General features: G+C 46.6%; 1 protein-coding gene across 1 annotated transcript in view; it reads left to right on the top strand.

The window, feature by feature from the left end:
* Positions 1-18721, top strand: part of DOCK5 (dedicator of cytokinesis 5) — a 225542-nt gene that overhangs the window by 193213 nt on the left and 13608 nt on the right. Inside the window, exons 45-49 of the mRNA XM_063931864.1 lie at positions 11113-11289; positions 11625-11708; positions 12040-12177; positions 12277-12419; positions 12534-12687. Of these exons, the coding sequence (XP_063787934.1) occupies positions 11113-11289; positions 11625-11708; positions 12040-12177; positions 12277-12419; positions 12534-12687 (696 nt within the window). The remainder of the gene's footprint in view (positions 1-11112; positions 11290-11624; positions 11709-12039; positions 12178-12276; positions 12420-12533; positions 12688-18721) is intronic.

Below are 18721 nucleotides of genomic sequence, written 5' to 3'. Positions count from 1 at the left end.
TTCTGACCATGTAGAACTGGTTTTGCAGAAAGTATTATAAAATCTGAATGCCTTGTTTTGTAATAAAAAAAAAAAAAAAACTTTTAGCACAAGGCTTTCATACAAATTATCTGCCAACACATGTCCATTCTTTAGGGCTGTACAGTGGGCCTAATTCAGACCTGGTCGGTGCAGTGTACGCAGGCTGAAGCCCTGTGCCGTGTGCGCACACATTGAGATGCGACAGCATCTCACTTGTGCGATCGCCTCTACCTGATTGACGGGCAGAGACGGTCGTACAGCGTTGTGGCGGTATTTTCAGGGCATGGTCCGGACCATATGCTGGGCGGGTCGCGATGACGCAGCCGCTGCGGCCAAAAACATGGCGAGTAGCAGTCTACCTCTGCCTCTGCACCGCGGGGGTGGGGGTGGGGGGGGGGGGGGGGGGGCAGGACACGGCATGCGGGGCGAACTTGCCCTGTGCTGAGCGTCGCCCCGCATGCCTAGGATTTTGATTGTAGATGTGCGTTTTTTCGGACAACTACATTCAGGTCTGAATTAGGCCCATTGTTCCTATAGCTATACTTAATGATAGATATATATATATATATATATATATATATATATATATAAACCTAATGGGCACATTCATTATCCTTTAATTGTCACAATTTCCACACTCCTATACTATAGTATAGGGATATAGAAGTTGGGACATTAATCAAACTCAGAAAAAGCTTTTTTTCCGGAGTTTGAAAGTGAAACTGTTCGCAATCCTGAGATGGCATTCAGTTTCGTGAATGTCCTATTTGCCATTCTGAGATGGTGTTCAGTTTCGTGAATGTCCTCACAAGCTGCCTGTAGCTTGTGCAACAGCATGTGTAGCAGCAGGGATCTATTCAGGTCCGTCACCGGTGTGCAGTGTTATGTGCGGCCTAGCTTCACCTCTGTGCCGCCAGCAACCAGTGACTGCTCCTTTGGCTCCCGCTGCTACATCTGCTCCCTCCCGCTGTGCCGTCCCCTTATCGCCAACCTTTCTGTGTGGGCGGCAGCTCCTTCGGCTTCCCCGTTGCTCTCATTCATGAAAGCCGCCTGTGCCTGCTGCCCTCTGTCCGAGACTCTCCCGCACTCCCCAGGGCACATTGCATTTAAAATAAAAGTGTCATCAGCAATATATATAACAAATATTCACTCCCTTGTTCGGGTGCTGCATGAAGAACACACAGCAGACAAGTGTGCTACAGAGGGAAAAATTATCACTTTCCAAAAAAATTGGTTTTCGGAAGTGATAATTTATGATGGGGCATAATGAATAGTGAAAGAATACAATGAGAATTGAACACTAAAAATTCTCATTGCACAATTTTTTCCTGATGACCATGCCTCTAAATGTTGGCTTAGCATGTTAGGGTAGTGTTCTTCTCTTATTACATTCTGCTATGCTATGGTTGTATAGTTGGATTCAGAGCGAACGTTCTAGGTACAGGTTGAGTGTCCCTTGTCCAAAATTCAAAATCCCGCATTTTTGGGTCCCTTACTGAGATACTGACATATATATAATATATGATGTGTATATTTAGATATATATATATATATATACATATTATATGATATATCTATATAATATATGTGTCATTATCTCAGTAGGGGAACCAAAAATGTGGGATTTTGGATAAGGGATACTCAACCTGTATTGTATTTTTTATGTAAAGCACAGCAGAAGTAGCCTTTTTTTTACCCCCTACGTTTCTCTAACGTCCTAGTGGATGCTGGGGACTCCGTCAGGACCAGGGGGAATAGCGGGCTCCGCAGGAGACAGGGCACATCTAAAAAAGCTTTTAGGTCACATGGTGCGTACTGGCTCCTCCCCCTATGACCCTCCTCCAAGCCTCAGTTAGGTTTTTGTGCCCGTCCGAGAGGGTGCAATCTAGGTGGCTCTCTTAAAGAGCTAGTTAGAAAAGTTTTTTTTTTAGGTTTCTAATCAGTGTCTCCTGCTGGCGACAGGAGCACTGCAACGAGGGACTTAGGGGAGAGACTTGCAACTCACCTGCCTGCAGGAGGATTGAAGTCTTAGGCTACTGGACACTGAGCTCCAGAGGGAGTCGGAACACAGGTCAGCCTGGGGTTCGTCCCGGAGCCGCGCCGCCGATCCCCCTTACAGACGCTGAAGAACGGCAGAACGGAGGTCCGGAAACAGGCGGCAGAAGACTTCAGTCTTCATAGAGGTAGCGCACAGCACTGCAGCTGTGCGCCATTGTTGCTACACGGCTCACGGATCTCGGTCACGGAGGGTGCAGGGCGCTGCTGGGGGCGCCCTGGGCAGCAATATAGAGTACCTTAGAGGCAAATAAATACATCACATATAGCCATTAAGGCTATATGTATGTATTTAACCCAGGCCAGTTTATTAGAAAAACCGGGAGAAAAGCCCGCCGGAAAAGGGGCGGAGCTTATTCTCCTCAGCACTCGGCGCCATTTTCCTGCACGGCTCCGCTGGTGAGGAAGGCTCCCACGACTCTCCCCTGCACTGCACTACAGAAACAGGGTAACAAAGAGAGGGGGGGCATAAATTGGCGATATAAATATATATTGAGAGCGCATATATATAAAAACAACACCTTCTAGGGTTGTTATATACTGTATAGCGCTTTTGGTGTGTGCTGGCAAACTCTCCCTCTGTCTCCCCAAAGGGCTAGGAGGGTCCTGTCTTCAATAGAGCATTCACTGTGTGGCTGCTGTGTGTGTCGGTACGTGTGTGTCGACATGTATGAGGACGAAGTTGGTGTGGAGGCAGAGCAATTGCCGATGATGGTAATGTCACCCCCTAGGGAGTCGACACCGGAATGGATGGCTTTGGTTATGGAATTACGTGATAATGTCAGCACATTACAAAAGTCAGTTGACGAAATGAGACGCCCGGCAAACCAGTTAGTACCGGTTCAGGCATCTCAGACACCGTCAGGGGCTGTAAAACGTCCCTTACCTCAGTCAGTCGACACGGGTACCGACACAGATGAATCTAGTGTCGACGGTGAGGAAGTAAACGTATTTTCCAATAGGGCCACACGTTATATGATCACGGCAATGAAGGAGGCTTTGCAGCTCTCTGATACTACTGGTACCTCAAAAAGGGGTATTATGTGGGGGGTGAAAAAACTACCTGTATTTTTCCCAGAATCAGAGGAATTGAATGATGTGTGTGATGAAGCGTGGGTTACCCCCGATAGAAAAATGCTAATTTCAAAGAAGTTGTTGGCATTATACCCTTTCCCACTAGAGGTTAGGGCGCGCTGGGAATCACCCCCTAAGGTGGATAAGGCGCTCACACGTTTATCAAAGCAAGTGGCGTTGCCGTCTCCTGATACGGCCGCCCTCAAGGATCCAGCAGATAGGAGGCTGGAAACTACACTGAAGAGTATATACACACATACGGGTGTTATACTGCGACCGGCAATAGCCTCAGCCTGGATGTGCAGTGCTGGGGTAGTGTGGTTGGATTCTCTGACTGAAAATATTGAGACCCTGGATAGGGACAGTATTTTATTGACTCTAGAGCAATTAAAGGATGCTTTTCTTTATATGCGAGATGCTCAGAGGGATGTTTGTACTCTAGCATCAAGAGTAAGCGCGATGTCCATATCTGCTAGAAGAAGTTTATGGACGCGACAGTGGTCAGGTGATGCGGATTCCAAGAGGCATATGGAAGTATTGCCATATAAAGGAGAGGAATTGTTTGGGGTCGGTCTTTCGGACCTGGTGACCACGGCAACTGCCGGCAAATCCACCTTTTTACCTCAGACCCCTTCACAACAGAAAAAGACACCGTCTTTTCAGCCGCAGTCCTTTCGCTCCTATAAAAAGCGACCAAAAGGACAGTCTTATCTGCCGAGAGGCAGAGGAAAGGGTAAGAAAGGGCAGCACGCAGCCCCTGCCCAGGAACAGAAGCCCGCCCCGGCTTCTACAAAGCCATCAGCATGACGCTGGGGCTTTACAAGCGGACCCAGGAACGGTGGGGGGTCGACTCAAGATTTTCAGCAATCAATGGGCTCACTCACAAGTGGACCCGTGGGTCCTGCAGATAATATCTCAGTGTTACATGCTGGAGTTCGAAAGGTTTCCCCCTCGCCGGTTCCTAAAGTCTGCTTTACCAACGTCTCCCTCAGAAAGGACGTCGGTTTTGGAAGCCATTCACAAGCTGTATTCTCAGCAGGTGATAGTCAAGGTACCCCTCCTACAACAGGGAAAGGGGTATTATTCCACACTATTTGTGGTACCGAAGCCGGACGGTTCGGTAAGACCTATTCTAAATCTGAAATCCTTGAACCTGTACATACAGAAATTCAAGTTCAAAATGGAGTCACTCAGAGCAGTGATAGCGAATCTGGAAGACGGGGACTTCATGGTGTCCCTGGACATAAAGGATGCTTATCTGCATGTCCCAATTTACCCCTCACACCAAGGGTATCTCAGGTTCGTGATACAAGACTGTCATTATCAGTTTCAAACGATGCCGTTTGGTTTGTCTACGGCCCCTCGGGTCTTTACCAAGGTAATGACCGAAATGATGGTTCTTCTACGAAGAAAAGGCGTATTAATTATCCCTTACTTGGACGATCTCCTGATAAGGGCAAAGTCCAGAGAACAGCTGGAAGTCGGTGTAGCACTAACCCAGGTAGTGCTCCAGCAACACGGGTGGATTCTGAATCTTCCAAAATCTCAATTGACCCCGACAACTCGTCTGCTGTTCCTGGGAATGATTCTGGACACGGTTCAGAAAAAGGTGTTTCTCCCGGAGGAAAAAGCAAGGGAGTTATCCGAACTTGTCAGGAACCTCCTAAAACCAGGAACGGTGTCAGTACATCAATGCACAAGAGTCCTGGGAAAGATGGTGGCTTCGTACGAAGCGATTCCATTCGGCAGATTCCATGCACGGACATTTCAGTGGGATCTGCTGGACAAATGGTCCGGATCGCATCTGCACATGCATCAGCGGATAGCACTGTCACCAAGAACAAGGTTGTCTCTCCTGTGGTGGCTGCAGACTGCCCATCTGTTAGTGGGCCGCAGATTCGGCATACAGGACTGGGTCCTGGTGACTACGGATGCCAGCCTACGAGGTTGGGGAGCAGTCACAAAGGGAAGAAATTTCCAGGGCGTGTGGTCAAGCCTGGAGACGTCTCTTCACATAAATATACTGGAGCTAAGAGCGATCTACAATGCTCTAAGTCTGGCAAAACCGCTGCTTCAGGGTCAGCCGGTGTTGATCCAGTCCGACAACATCACGGCAGTCGCCCACGTAAACCGACAAGGCGGCACGAGAAGCAGGAGTGCAATGGCAGAAGCGGCAAGGATTCTGCGCTGGGCGGAGAATCATGTCATAGCACTGTCAGCAGTGTTCATCCCGGGAGTGGACAACTGGGAAGCAGATTTCCTCAGCAGACACGACCTTCACCCGGGAGAGTGGGGACTTCATCCAGAAGTTTTCCACATGATTGTGAACCGTTGGGAAAAACCAAAGGTAGACATGATGGCGTCTCGCCTCAACAAAAAATTGGACAGGTATTGCGCCAGGTCAAGAGACCCTCAGGCAATAGCTGTGGACGCTCTGGTAACACCGTGGGTGTACCAATCAGTGTATGTGTTCCCTCCTCTGCCTCTCATACCAAAGGTGCTGAGAATTATACGGAAAAGAGGAGTAAGAACGATACTGGTGGCTCCGGACTGGCCAAGGAGAACTTGGTATCCGGAACTTCAAGAGATGCTCACGGAGGATCCGTGGCCTCTACCTCTGAGAAGGGATCTGCTTCAGCAGGGACCTTGTATGTTCCAAGACTTACCGCGTCTGCGTTTGACGGCATGGCGGTTGAACGCCGGATTCTAAAAGAAAAGGGCATTCCAGAGGAAGTTATTCCTACCTTGATTAAGGCTAGGAAGGAAGTGACTGTACAACATTATCACCGCATTTGGCGAAAATATGTTGCGTGGTGTGAGGCCAAGAAGGCTCCAACGGAAGAATTTCAATTGGGTCGATTCTTACATTTCCTGCAAGCAGGATTGTCTATGGGCCTAAAATTGGGGTCTATTAAAGTTCAAATTTCGGCCTTATCAATTTTCTTCCAGAAGGAATTGGCGTCAGTGCCTGAAGTACAAACTTTTGTCAAAGGTGTACTACATATACAACCCCCAATAGTGCCTCCAGTGGCACCGTGGGATTTGAACGTGGTTCTAAATTTTCTCAAATCTCATTGGTTTGAGCCGTTAAAATCGGTAGAATTAAAATACCTTACATGGAAGGTAACCATGCTGTTGGCCCTGGCTTCTGCCAGGAGAGTTTCAGAGTTGGCAGCTTTGTCATACAAGAGCCCATATCTGATATTCCATTCGGACAGGGCAGAATTGAGGACGCGTCCTCAATTTCTCCCTAAGGTGGTTTCGGCATTTCACTTAAACCAGCCTATTGTGGTGCCTGCGGCTACTAGCGACTTGGAGGACTCCAAGTTACTGGACGTTGTCAGAGCATTAAAAATATATATTTCAAGGACAGCTGGAGTCAGAAAAACTGACTCGTTGTTTACATTGTATGCACCCAACAAGATGGGTGCTCCTGCGTCTAAACAGACGATTGCACGTTGGATCTGTAGCACAATCCAACTTGCACATTCTGTGGCAGGCGTGCCACAGCCTAAATCTGTAAAGGCCCACTCCACAAGGAAGGTGGGCTCATCTTGGGCGGCTGCCCGAGGAGTCTCGGCATTACAACTTTGCCGAGCAGCTACGTGGTCAGGGGAGAACACGTTTGTAAAATTTTACAAATTTGATACTCTGGCTACAGAGGACCTGGAGTTTTCTCATTCGGTGCTGCAGAGTCATCCGCACTCTCCCGCCCGTTTGGGAGCTTTGGTATAATCCCCATGGTCCTGACGGAGTCCCCAGCATCCACTAGGACGTTAGAGAAAATAAGAATTTACTTACCGATAATTCTATTTCTCATAGTCCGTAGTGGATGCTGGGCGCCCATCCCAAGTGCGGATTGTCTGCAATACTTGTACATAGTTATTGTTACAAAAATCGGGTTATTATTGTTGTGAGCCATCTTTTTAGAGGCTACTTCGTTTTGTTATCATACTGTTAACTGGGTTCAGATCACAAGTTGTATGGTGTGATTGGTGTGGCTGGTATGAGTCTTACCCGGGATTCAAGATCCTTCCTTATTGTGTACGCTCGTCCGGGCACAGTACCTAACTGAGGCTTGGAGGAGGGTCATAGGGGGAGGAGCCAGTACGCACCATGTGACCTAAAAGCTTTTTTTAGATGTGCCCTGTCTCCTGCGGAGCCCGCTATTCCCCCTGGTCCTGACGGAGTCCCCAGCATCCACTACGGACTATGACAAATAGAATTATCGGTAAGTAAATTCTTATTTTCTGATGGGTGTGAGAGATATAACTCTCAGGAGTCAGTGTCTAATTCTCCTGCCATTCTGCATAGTTATGTTTGAGTAGTTGACTACTGATAACCTGGCCCCTCTCGATTGTTCTTGAAATGCTCTGTTGCCTTCAATCTCACCCAGAAGAGGAGTGGGTGAGACTTTCCAGGCAGTGCTATAACCACACGCTAACAAAATCGATAGATTGGTTTTTACACTGCGCAATGCTGGTGGAGTATGCAATACTCATATAAGTAACTCTGAACACAACCATTGCTAGTATTTTCCTTATACACATTAAGAATCAATGGCTAGGATGCAGCCTAAGACATGTTGACACATTCGGGGTTATTCAGGTGCGATTGCACAGGAACCGTTCTGCGCGTGTGTGGTATAGGACGCAGGCCGGCATCAGACTGTCATTCACTGACAGTCTGATGCCGTTTTGGGGGCGGCGACCGTCTCCTTTTGGGAAAAAGTTTAGGAGGTGGGAAGATGTCAAATATCCTGGCTTCTGCAACAGGCGGTTTACGAGGCACCATGGGTGCCGTAAACCGCCCATTGGTGGTGGGTGCTTTGATCCGTTGCTGCATACTAGGACACAGCCCGGATCACTAGTGCAGCAGGAGGCTTCTGCATTTAATAGACGCCTCCTGCTGCATTTACACACAGCACTATCACTGCTGCTTTCAAGGAAACAGCAGTGATAGCAAATCCAGCCACATCTGAATGACCCCGAGTGTCAACTAGCTATCAGCCCAGAACATTCTAGTTCTGTGCTGATAGCGGAGTCTAAGGGGCTGGTGCAGCTTCCAAGCTCAACCATAGGAAACTGTATTTCTCCCACAATAACAGGGGAGCATTACACAAATTTGTGTTGGGGAGTCTCCAGTTTAGTAACTTTTTAAAAACACTACTCTCATCATTTCTATCTTTATTATTACTGTTCTAATTATTACTTTTATATTTATTTAAATATACTGTACAACTATGCTTCACCATTTATCTTATGTGAATCTTCTTCCTCTTTCAGTTCTAGAGAAGGATTTGTCCTTGTGCTTCATGGTTTCTCTTTAGCGATCTGCTAGCTTGGAATAGCTGGGGGCCGGTGTTTGTGTTTTGCATGATTTCTTCTGGAAAATGAGACAGGACAGTTATTTCACATGCTAGATGGCAGCTGTTGTCACTGATGATGCAGTCCAGGACACCAAAGCAGGAACACAAATGGCAACAATAGCAATGACCATTTTAATCCTACATGTGGACAAAGCAACTTTTGACTTGGGTTACAAAATAGCATGTCTACTGTTGGCCTTCTCAGGGAATGTGTCCTCCTACTGCTAGACAAGCATATGGTGGTGGCACCTTGCAACACAATAGAGAGCTCCTCCTCAGCTCCAAGAGGAAAGACTCAGTCTTCAGGCCTATTTCCCTTGACTACCTGCAGAGCCCAATTGCATTGTGATGGTGGGGACGGGATAGGAATAAAGCCATCAGATGGTGTTACTGAAAGTCTTTCTCTGAACTCCATCTGAACAGGTTTTTCCCACTATGGGTTCTCAAGAACCTATAATGCATGGTGATGGTGCATTTCATTGTCTGGTAGCTTTTAAGGCACATATTTCCTGTTCTGGAAAATTCACACAAGCCTGTCTTTAGTGTCCACCTGTTACAGTTTATTTTGTTCTAAATTTGTATCTAAAAGTCCTCAAAAAGTTTAATCCTGAGGGACAGTTCAAGATGGAATAATTTCAGTCAGTGATCTAGATCATGTGAAAATAAGACATCAAGATGGGGGATCACCTTCTAGGGGGTGCACTTCATTTATCGGTTACTGTACTTCCCTCTGGCTTGTCATTGGCTCCATGAGTCCTCCCTACTTATATGAAATCATGGTGGTCCTCTTTCAGAGAACTGACAATTCCACATCTCCAGCTAATCTTTGAAGTCCTATGGTGTCCTGTGGCTACTGTTCGACACTAACAGGTGTTTGTGGCTTGGAACTTATCTATCTCTGAGCAAGTGGCCTTTGCCCTTAGGCCATAAGGCAGGCGTCTCATACCGCTTTCACATCGCATCAATAACCCAGGTTATAACCGGGTTGTTGCCAGATCAACCCAGATCGATGTGCAGTGTAAAAGCACCAAAGTGAATATGCCGAGTCGAGCTACCTGGCATTTTAACCCGGGTTAAACACGTGTCGGACCTGGCTATTTGTGCAGTGTGAAAGCCTCTGACCCGGGATATTCAACCCGGGTCTCAGAAAAAGGTGCTGATTGGATGTTTGTGTCTGCTCAGAGCAGTCCCCAGTCCCTCCTTTTATTTCATTTGAAACCTCATCAATGTGAGCCAGAAAAGTACATTTTAAATAACATCACAGTGTTTAACATGTGTGACCCGAGTTCAGTGTGAAAGGCAACAACACAGGAATAACCCTGGTCGAAACTGCAATGTGAAAGGGTCTGAGCCTGCTCGGACCCAGGTCAGACCCGGGTTTGCGATCTGAAAGCGGTATCCGATTCTGTGGGTGGGCAGAGTAGTTTTTTATGACTGATATACAGTTGGGAGGTGGACTCATGAATCACCAATCTGGTGAGTTGACTGTGCATTGCTCATTCTATTGAGAACCTATAGAACTATCTAGGTCCACAATAATAGACTTGCTATCATTGCAACTAAATGACAGGTTGCTGCTTTACAGCATTGAAATCCAGGGGAATATATCACTGATCACTGCCAGTCATGACTTCATTTGTCCGACCTGCTGTCTCAAACTCCGCTAATTCCTCATGACTCTTAAGCTAAAGGGGCTTGCTGACTTGTGGAATCCTTCTTTCTAAAGCAGCTGTCTTCTGAAAGCGTACTTCACCTGGTGCATGGAACGTGGTTTTACTCATGATGCTTTTTGTGTCGTTTTATTTTCATGGAGGCCTGAAAAATTCAAGTCTCTCCACAAATACATAGCAGGCCCCATTCTGCTGCCCTCATTTTCTAGTCTAACCGTGCAAACTTCTCCTTTTTCCATAGGTCCTTTCTTCCTTCTCTCTTGTAATGATACATGTTTCTCCTGTCCTGGCAATTGCATCAGCTTGTGTGTGTCCCACCTGGAAGCCCTTTCTCCCCATTTCCTGTAATTGCATGCTAAGATAGTCCCAGACTTTCACATATACAGAACTTTGGGGGTGTCTTGTTCCTGCATCCTTAAACTCTAAGGGGCGACATTTCTCTCATCAGAGTGATGTACTGCCTCCACATTTATTGCATCGGGTACACAAGTTTTAACAATCTTGTGTTCTGTTTTTTTATTCCTATTGCAGGAATAAGGGAAGGAAATTTCAATTTTTTTTTGTTTTTATTTAATTTTACTTTTTATTCTCTGATCTTGTAAGGGGACATTTACCAACACATGCAGGAATGTTTGGGCTGTGTTCTCCTCTTCTCCTATGCTGGGTCTAATTTGCTTGTTGGTCCAGTGGAAAACTGAAGAGAGAAGCAGGGGAACGGGAGAGCTCCAAAGGTCAGGAGGAGTTATGGGTCATCCCGGGATTGCGCTATCATTTTTATATGGTCACGGTAGGGTAGGCTTTGTATGCTACGGTCAGTTATGTCTCCTCCTTGTGTCTTTAGTGGTACTACAGCAATGATATAGGGTATGGTTGCTGTTAGCAGAAAATTCCCTTATATTCATGTATTGTCCTCTTGCTCCATAGGAAGAGATTAGTCCACTGCAAAATGCCATTGAGACCATGGAGCTGACTAATGAGAAGATCAGTCACCAGGTCCAGCAGCACAGGGCTGACCATAGTCTTCCACTGCACCCACTCTCTATGCTGCTCAATGGGATTGTAGACCCAGCGGTCATGGGAGGATTCGCTAACTATGAAAAGGTTCGTTATGATCACTGAGGCAATACCTGTGTGTAGTGTCTCTAGTCGCTAATGAAGTGAATGACTGCAGTCTTATGTATCCTACAAGATTTGCTCCAGTGTGTATGTGTGGCAGGTTCTCCACGTTCCATTTTAAGGAAACCTTTTTATGTTTTAAAACTTAATCTGTACACCGCAGAATTGCTTTGTGTGGTTTCTATTCACTCTGCACAGCTGGGTTGTTTCTCTGAAGATCACCTATTTATTTACCCTTTGTTCTTCTTCATGTGTCTGCCAGCGTGTCACCGGTTGCTTGACATACCCTCTCCATTGTCTCTTCCCTCTGGTTCTTATAGGCTTTCTTTACCGAGCGTTATCTCCAGGAAAATCCTGCAGACCAGGACAAGATTGAGTTGCTGAAACAGCTGATTGCCCTACAGGTAAGGGCTGGTGTCGGTATGTATTTGCATGGGTCCAAATAGTCTAAAAGGAATAAATTACCATAGTTCACCATATTATTTTTGTCTAGAATACATATTAAACACAATTTCAGAGCTGTATTTTCATTTTTCCATGTTTTTTTGTTGGCTGTTAATTCATCTACAGCAAATTACTAAACCTACTACTAGTTGATGGTATGACATGTTGTTTGTATTGTCTTGTTTATCTGCTTTCCAAAATCCCCAGTGCTGCCATATTTTTATCAAACTCCGTAAATGTCTGTCTTCATCTCCTACACATTTCCCTCTTGCCTCCACTGTCTACATCCAGATGCCTCTCCTGGCCCATGGGATCAGAATTCATGGGGAGAAGCTGACTGAGAATCTCCGGCCTCTTCATAACAGACTGGTGTCCTGTTTCCAGGATATGAGGGGGAAAGTAGAAAAGCTGTATGGGACGATCACCCTGGTGCGGACATTTTACTAGGACAAAATAGCAGTAGATTTGGGGAGCAGGGAAACCACAGAACACATGAGAATAACCAAGCCTTTCATTGCCTTCCTACAGCCCTCCAGTTTGACAGATAGGAAGCTGAGTCGTGCTGGCTCTGTCGTAGTCCCATATATCACATCTGCCACGCTTAGACGGCTGTCTACCGTGTCTTCCTCGTCTTCTTCAGGAAGCGGCAGCTCCAGACCAGGCTCAGAAGGGTAGGTGGGACCTTTATACCTCGTCATACCTCCCATACTGGTATCTATATAAATCCTTGTTGCTCTTTAAATCTTGATGTCTACAGTACTTCATGATTTTCTTTTTACCTGCAGGTCAATTGCTGAGCCTGTTCCTTCTCGCCGCGGATCCCTCATTACTCGTCTTGAAGAGCAGAGTGACCGAGAAGAGGGTGACAGCCGAGTCAAGAAACTGAAGCATAATGTTCGGCATTCTCAAACAATTACCGAGCGTCCCAGGGAGAAGGAGGTGAGATATGTGGGTGGGGGCAGGCCTGGCGACAGGGGGGGTCAAAGGGGACAACCCTCCCGGGCCCCGAGCTTCAGGGGGGCCCCATCCAGGCCCAGCGCTACCTGCTCAGCGAAGGGATGCAGTGCAGGGAGGCGCTGGGACGGAGAGGCGCTCCCCCTGCTCTGCATTCCTTCCCTGCTGCGCCGTCCTGTCCCCACTGCTGCTGCTGTGCCTGTATGACAGGCACTGGCAGCGGCGCTTGTAGCATTAAAATCCTCCTCCCTCCGCTCCCCTCCCCTCACCTGTGTGACAGGACAGCGCTGTGTATGGGACAAAAGGGGGCGGGGCTACATGGGACAGAAGGGGCGGGGCTAAACGGGACCGAAGGGGGCGGAGCTACACAGACCAGGCTGCTATAGTGTACAGACTCAGAGGGAGACTGGCTTAGGTAAGTGAAGGGTGAGAGGGAAGTGTGTGTGTATTGTGTCTGTGTGTGTGTGTGTGGTATGTCTGTGTGCGTTTATGTGTGCTTTAAGGACGCTACTACTACAGGGGGGGCATTACGTGTAACGTCGCTACTAATGGGGGGGCCATTACGTGTAACAACGCTACTAATGGGGGGGCCATTACGTGTAACAACGCTACTAATGGGGGGGCCCATTACGTGTAACAACGCTACTACTAGGGGGGTCATTACGTATGAGGACGATACTACTACTTGGGGGGGGCATTATGTATAGGATGCTACTATTACTTGGGGGGCATTACATATAACAATACTACTACTACTTGGGGGGCCTTACGTATAAGGACGCTCCTACTACTGGGGGTGCACTATGTATAAGGATGCTACTACTACTGGGGGGGCATTATGCATAGGGATGCTACTATTACTGGGGTGCATTACATATAAGAACGCTACTAATACTTGTGGGGCATTACGTATAAGATGAATAAGATTGTGCTACATTGTGGCGTAATTTTGAATGGGGGTACTATTGTGTGGCTATGCCCCTTACTTGTGAGACCACACCCCTTTTCCCGGTGCGCGCCAAAGGAATATGGGAGGGCGCAAATTTATAGTTTGCAGGGGGGCGCCGAACACCCTAGCACCGGCCCTGGCCCCATCACTTGCTTGGTCTGGTTGGTCTTCGCTTTGTTGCCTTCATTATGCTTGCGGCATGCCTCTCTGCCGCCCCGTCCCTGTCTGACGATCTGCTGCCGCTGCCGCTGAAGAGCCGGGCAGCAGAGCAGCAAACACAGGCTACACTGACTGTGTGAGTCAGGGCTCCTTATAGCAGCTGCCCGCAGCACTACCTCTGTCCAACCCTGCTCCCTACGTGCCTGGATGGCACCCTCACAGCCCGTCATACTGTATACTATGTCAAGGTACTGCCATATTATTCTATATAAATGTGTGTATGGTGAGTTCTATGTGTATATATATATAAACCAGATAAATAAGAGGCGGCACTCGGAGACTTGTAGCAAGAAGTGTATTCACAGTGACATCTACGTTTCGGGGACCAAACTCCCCTTCGTCAGGATAAAGTGACAGTGCTTCAAACAAACTTAAATAACATAACTCATTACTCACCCCATGTGCACATGGAATCAATCATCAATTCGTTACCAGCTGCACACCCGTCGGAGCCTCCGCTCAGTGCTTCCGCCCTGATCAGCATAGACCGGAAGTGACGTCGCGGGACCCCTCCGTTGTGTCCATGGTAACGCTGCGTGTTATGAAAATGTAAACATCAGTGCAAACAACAATGGCACTACAATCATATCAACGAGCAAAAAAACAATACAACAACACTTAAAAAGGATATGATTGTATATAAACAGTGATAATTAGCTAAAATTTATTTTATATATTCTTAAGTTAAAACATGTTGATTACATGATCGTGGGATTCCTAAATACACGGCAGCAAATTGCACCTAGCCCTACCATACTGGCTAGTAATTTGGAATATCCATCAGGCATCCTTTATTTCGGGTTTCAATTAACCCTTAAGCTGTCATACTATTCTTGAAAAACAGACAGCTTATCCAAACTGACAGCCCTTACTTGCTGCCCTGTTAATGGATCTATTGCTGGACCATAGCAAGAGGCATATTTATTAAAAGAGCATTAATTATTGCTAACGACCCGACCAAAAAAGTGATTATTAAATAAAATTAATTAGGCCCAAATTGTCATTGAGCCCATTGGGTTTTAACGTGTTTAACCTGTGGATCCACATGGATTCGAGTTGTAGGAGCCTCTTGCCCCTGTTGCCCCCCCGTAAAGCTTCCGGAACGTGATCTATAATGCGGTGTTTGAGGGTAGCCATATTATGGCGAAATTCCGCAAAATGTTTTGCAACAGGTTGGTCACCCCCTCCTGTGGCTAATGCATTTCTAATGGCCAGCCTGTGCTGTGCCATCCTAACTTTGAATTGGCACTCTGTTTTGCCTATATAATAACGCCCGCATGGGCATATGATGGCGTATATAACGAATTTTGTGCTACAGGTTAGGGGCCATTTAATTTTAAACTTCTTTCCTGTATAAGGGTGGGCAATGGAATCCCCAGGTGACATATATGTGCAAGTAGTGCACCCAATGCACTTAAAACATCCATTTTTTCTTGTCATAAAATGGGTGGGTCTAGTTTTAAATTTAGACATATCGGTTTTCACCAAATGGTCTCTAATGCTCCTACCCCTTGTGTAACTGGACATCACTCGAGTACCCCTAAAAACTTCCAGATCTGGATCGCTTGAGACTATCGGCCAAAGGGTACGTAATTTGTGTTGTACTTGTCTACTATTTATTTTGTATTCACATGCCCAGGGGATGGTTTTGGACATGTCTTTAGTTTTATTTGATGTAAATAAGTCATTTCTCTTGACTGCAGTCGCCTTGGTGCGAGCTGCTGAGAGTAGTTGCTGAGGGTACCCTCTATCTCGGAACCTCTGTTCCATCTCATCGAGTTGGACCTCTCTAGTGTGAATTTGGCTGTTGGTTCTGCATACTCTGAGAAATTGTGAATAAGGCAGGCCTTTGACGGTAGCTGGTGGATGGAAACTGTCATGTCGCAGTATAGTATTGCGGTCTGTAGGTTTCCTATATAAACAAGTTTCTAGCCTGCCATTTTTCAATTTAATCAAAATGTCAAGGAAACAAATTTCATGAGGGCTGCTAACCAGCGTGAGTTTAGCTGGGCAATCAGATTGATTGTGAGTCTCAATCATCACAATCAAATCCGAAATCTCTCCTCGCCATAAAATGAGTACATCATCGATATACCGCCGGTATAAAAATAACCGTGCTGCTGTTACTGGATTGGAAAAGAAGAGATCACACTCAACCCCCCACATATAAGAATTCGCGAACGAGGGTGCTACGGAAGATCCCATAGCACACCCCGTTCGTTGGAGGAAAAACTTGTCGTTAAAAATAAAATAATTATGTGATAAAGTAAATTGTAACAACTGTATCAGAAAGTCGATGTCTGGGCCTGAATAGGCGATGTTGCCTGTAATCAACCTTCTGACTGCCTGTATACCTGCCTGGTGTGGAATGCAGGTATACAGGCTGGCAACATCTATGGTAACCAGAGACACATCATCAGGTACCCGTTCTATACTAGCCAACAACTTCAACAGGGAACCTGAATCTTTCAGGTGTGTACTGGTACCCTGCACACAAGGTTGCAAAAAAACATCAAGGTAGATGGCCACTGGTTCACACAGAGACCCTCGGGCAGAAATGATGGGTCTGCCCGGTGGTCTCTGTGCGTCCTTGTGGACTTTGGGTATAGTGTAGAACACAGGGGATACTGGGTGTTCACAGAATAATTTGGCATAAATTTCAGTGGTGATGATGCCTTCAACACGAGCCTGCTCCAACAGTTCTTTAAGTTCTTCTTTAAATTCTTGTGATGGATCTTTACTTAGAGTACTATAGGTGTTATAGTCCTGGAGCAATCTCAAGCATTCGTCCATATAGTCCCCAATGTCCTGAATGACGATGGATCCGCCTTTATCAGCCCCGCGAATGACTATGTCTTTTCTGTTACTTAATGATTTAAGGGCTGCTCTCTCATCTGGCCGGAGGTTATGATGTACTGGAGACCTCTTTTCATCCGTTGTGTCGGCGGCTTCCAGCATCCTATGAAAAGTTTTGATCGAGGCATTGTGTGACACCGGATCAAATCTCGACCTTGGGCCCAGTTTCTGTAGTCTCTGCGGTAGCGGACTTTTTACCGGTACAGTTGGTTGTTTACTAAAGTGCTCTTTTAATTTTAAAGTGCGGTGCAGTTTATAGGTGTTCACCTTCCATCTAAAGTCGTCTCCAAACTGGGTGGGCACGAACGTGAGCCCTTTGTTCATTACCCTCTCCTCCGCCTGTGTCAATGGAGTCGACGAGAGGTTGAAGATTAATGATTCTTGCCCTTCGGGGGTTTTTTCTTGATTTTGTCTTTTGTTTTGACCACCTCTTCTGGTGTTACGACGCTTTCTCCCCGTGCTGCAAACCCCGCACGGGTTCTTGCCCCTAAAGGGGTCCCCCGTTGCGATCCAGAACCATAGGCCACGTCCACCCTTCAGATTTAGACCACGGAGAGGTACGACAGACAACATGACCTCAGCCAGTGATTCTGATGACGCCCGAGGTTCCTCAAAATCTGGATCGCAACGGGGGACCCCTTTAGGGGCAAGAACCCGTGCGGGGTTTGCAGCACGGGGAGAAAGCGTCGTAACACCAGAAGAGGTGGTCAAAACAAAAGACAAAATCAAGAAAAAACCCCCGAAGGGCAAGAATCATTAATCTTCAACCTCTCGTCGACTCCATTGACACAGGCGGAGGAGAGGGTAATGAACAAAGGGCTCACGTTCGTGCCCACCCAGTTTGGAGACGACTTTAGATGGAAGGTGAACACCTATAAACTGCACCGCACTTTAAAATTAAAAGAGCACTTTAGTAAACAACCAACTGTACCGGTAAAAAGTCCGCTACCGCAGAGACTACAGAAACTGGGCCCAAGGTCGAGATTTGATCCGGTGTCACACAATGCCTCGATCAAAACTTTTCATAGGATGCTGGAAGCCGCCGACACAACGGATGAAAAGAGGTCTCCAGTACATCATAACCTCCGGCCAGATGAGAGAGCAGCCCTTAAATCATTAAGTAACAGAAAAGACATAGTCATTCGCGGGGCTGATAAAGGCGGATCCATCGTCATTCAGGACATTGGGGACTATATGGACGAATGCTTGAGATTGCTCCAGGACTATAACACCTATAGTACTCTAAGTAAAGATCCATCACAAGAATTTAAAGAAGAACTTAAAGAACTGTTGGAGCAGGCTCGTGTTGAAGGCATCATCACCACTGAAATTTATGCCAAATTATTCTGTGAACACCCAGTATCCCCTGTGTTCTACACTATACCCAAAGTCCACAAGGACGCACAGAGACCACCGGGCAGACCCATCATTTCTGCCCGAGGGTCTCTGTGTGAACCAGTGGCCATCTACCTTGATGTTTTTTTGCAACCTTGTGTGCAGGGTACCAGTACACACCTGAAAGATTCAGGTTCCCTGTTGAAGTTGTTGGCTAGTATAGAACGGGTACCTGATGATGTGTCTCTGGTTACCATAGATGTTGCCAGCCTGTATACCTGCATTCCACACCAGGCAGGTATACAGGCAGTCAGAAGGTTGATTACAGGCAACATCGCCTATTCAGGCCCAGACATCGACTTTCTGATACAGTTGTTACAATTTACTTTATCACATAATTATTTTATTTTTAACGACAAGTTTTTCCTCCAACGAACGGGGTGTGCTATGGGATCTTCCGTAGCACCCTCGTTCGCGAATTCTTATATGTGGGGGGTTGAGTGTGATCTCTTCTTTTCCAATCCAGTAACAGCAGCACGGTTATTTTTATACCGGCGGTATATCGATGATGTACTCATTTTATGGCGAGGAGAGATTTCGGATTTGATTGTGATGATTGAGACTCACAATCAATCTGATTGCCCAGCTAAACTCACGCTG

The sequence above is a fragment of the Pseudophryne corroboree genome, chromosome 6 (genome assembly GCF_028390025.1).
Source record: "Pseudophryne corroboree isolate aPseCor3 chromosome 6, aPseCor3.hap2, whole genome shotgun sequence".
In the NCBI taxonomy this organism is placed as follows: domain Eukaryota; kingdom Metazoa; phylum Chordata; class Amphibia; order Anura; family Myobatrachidae; genus Pseudophryne; species Pseudophryne corroboree.
The sequence above is the reverse complement of the archived record's forward strand: the minus strand, read 5'-3'. Positions and strand labels throughout refer to the sequence as shown.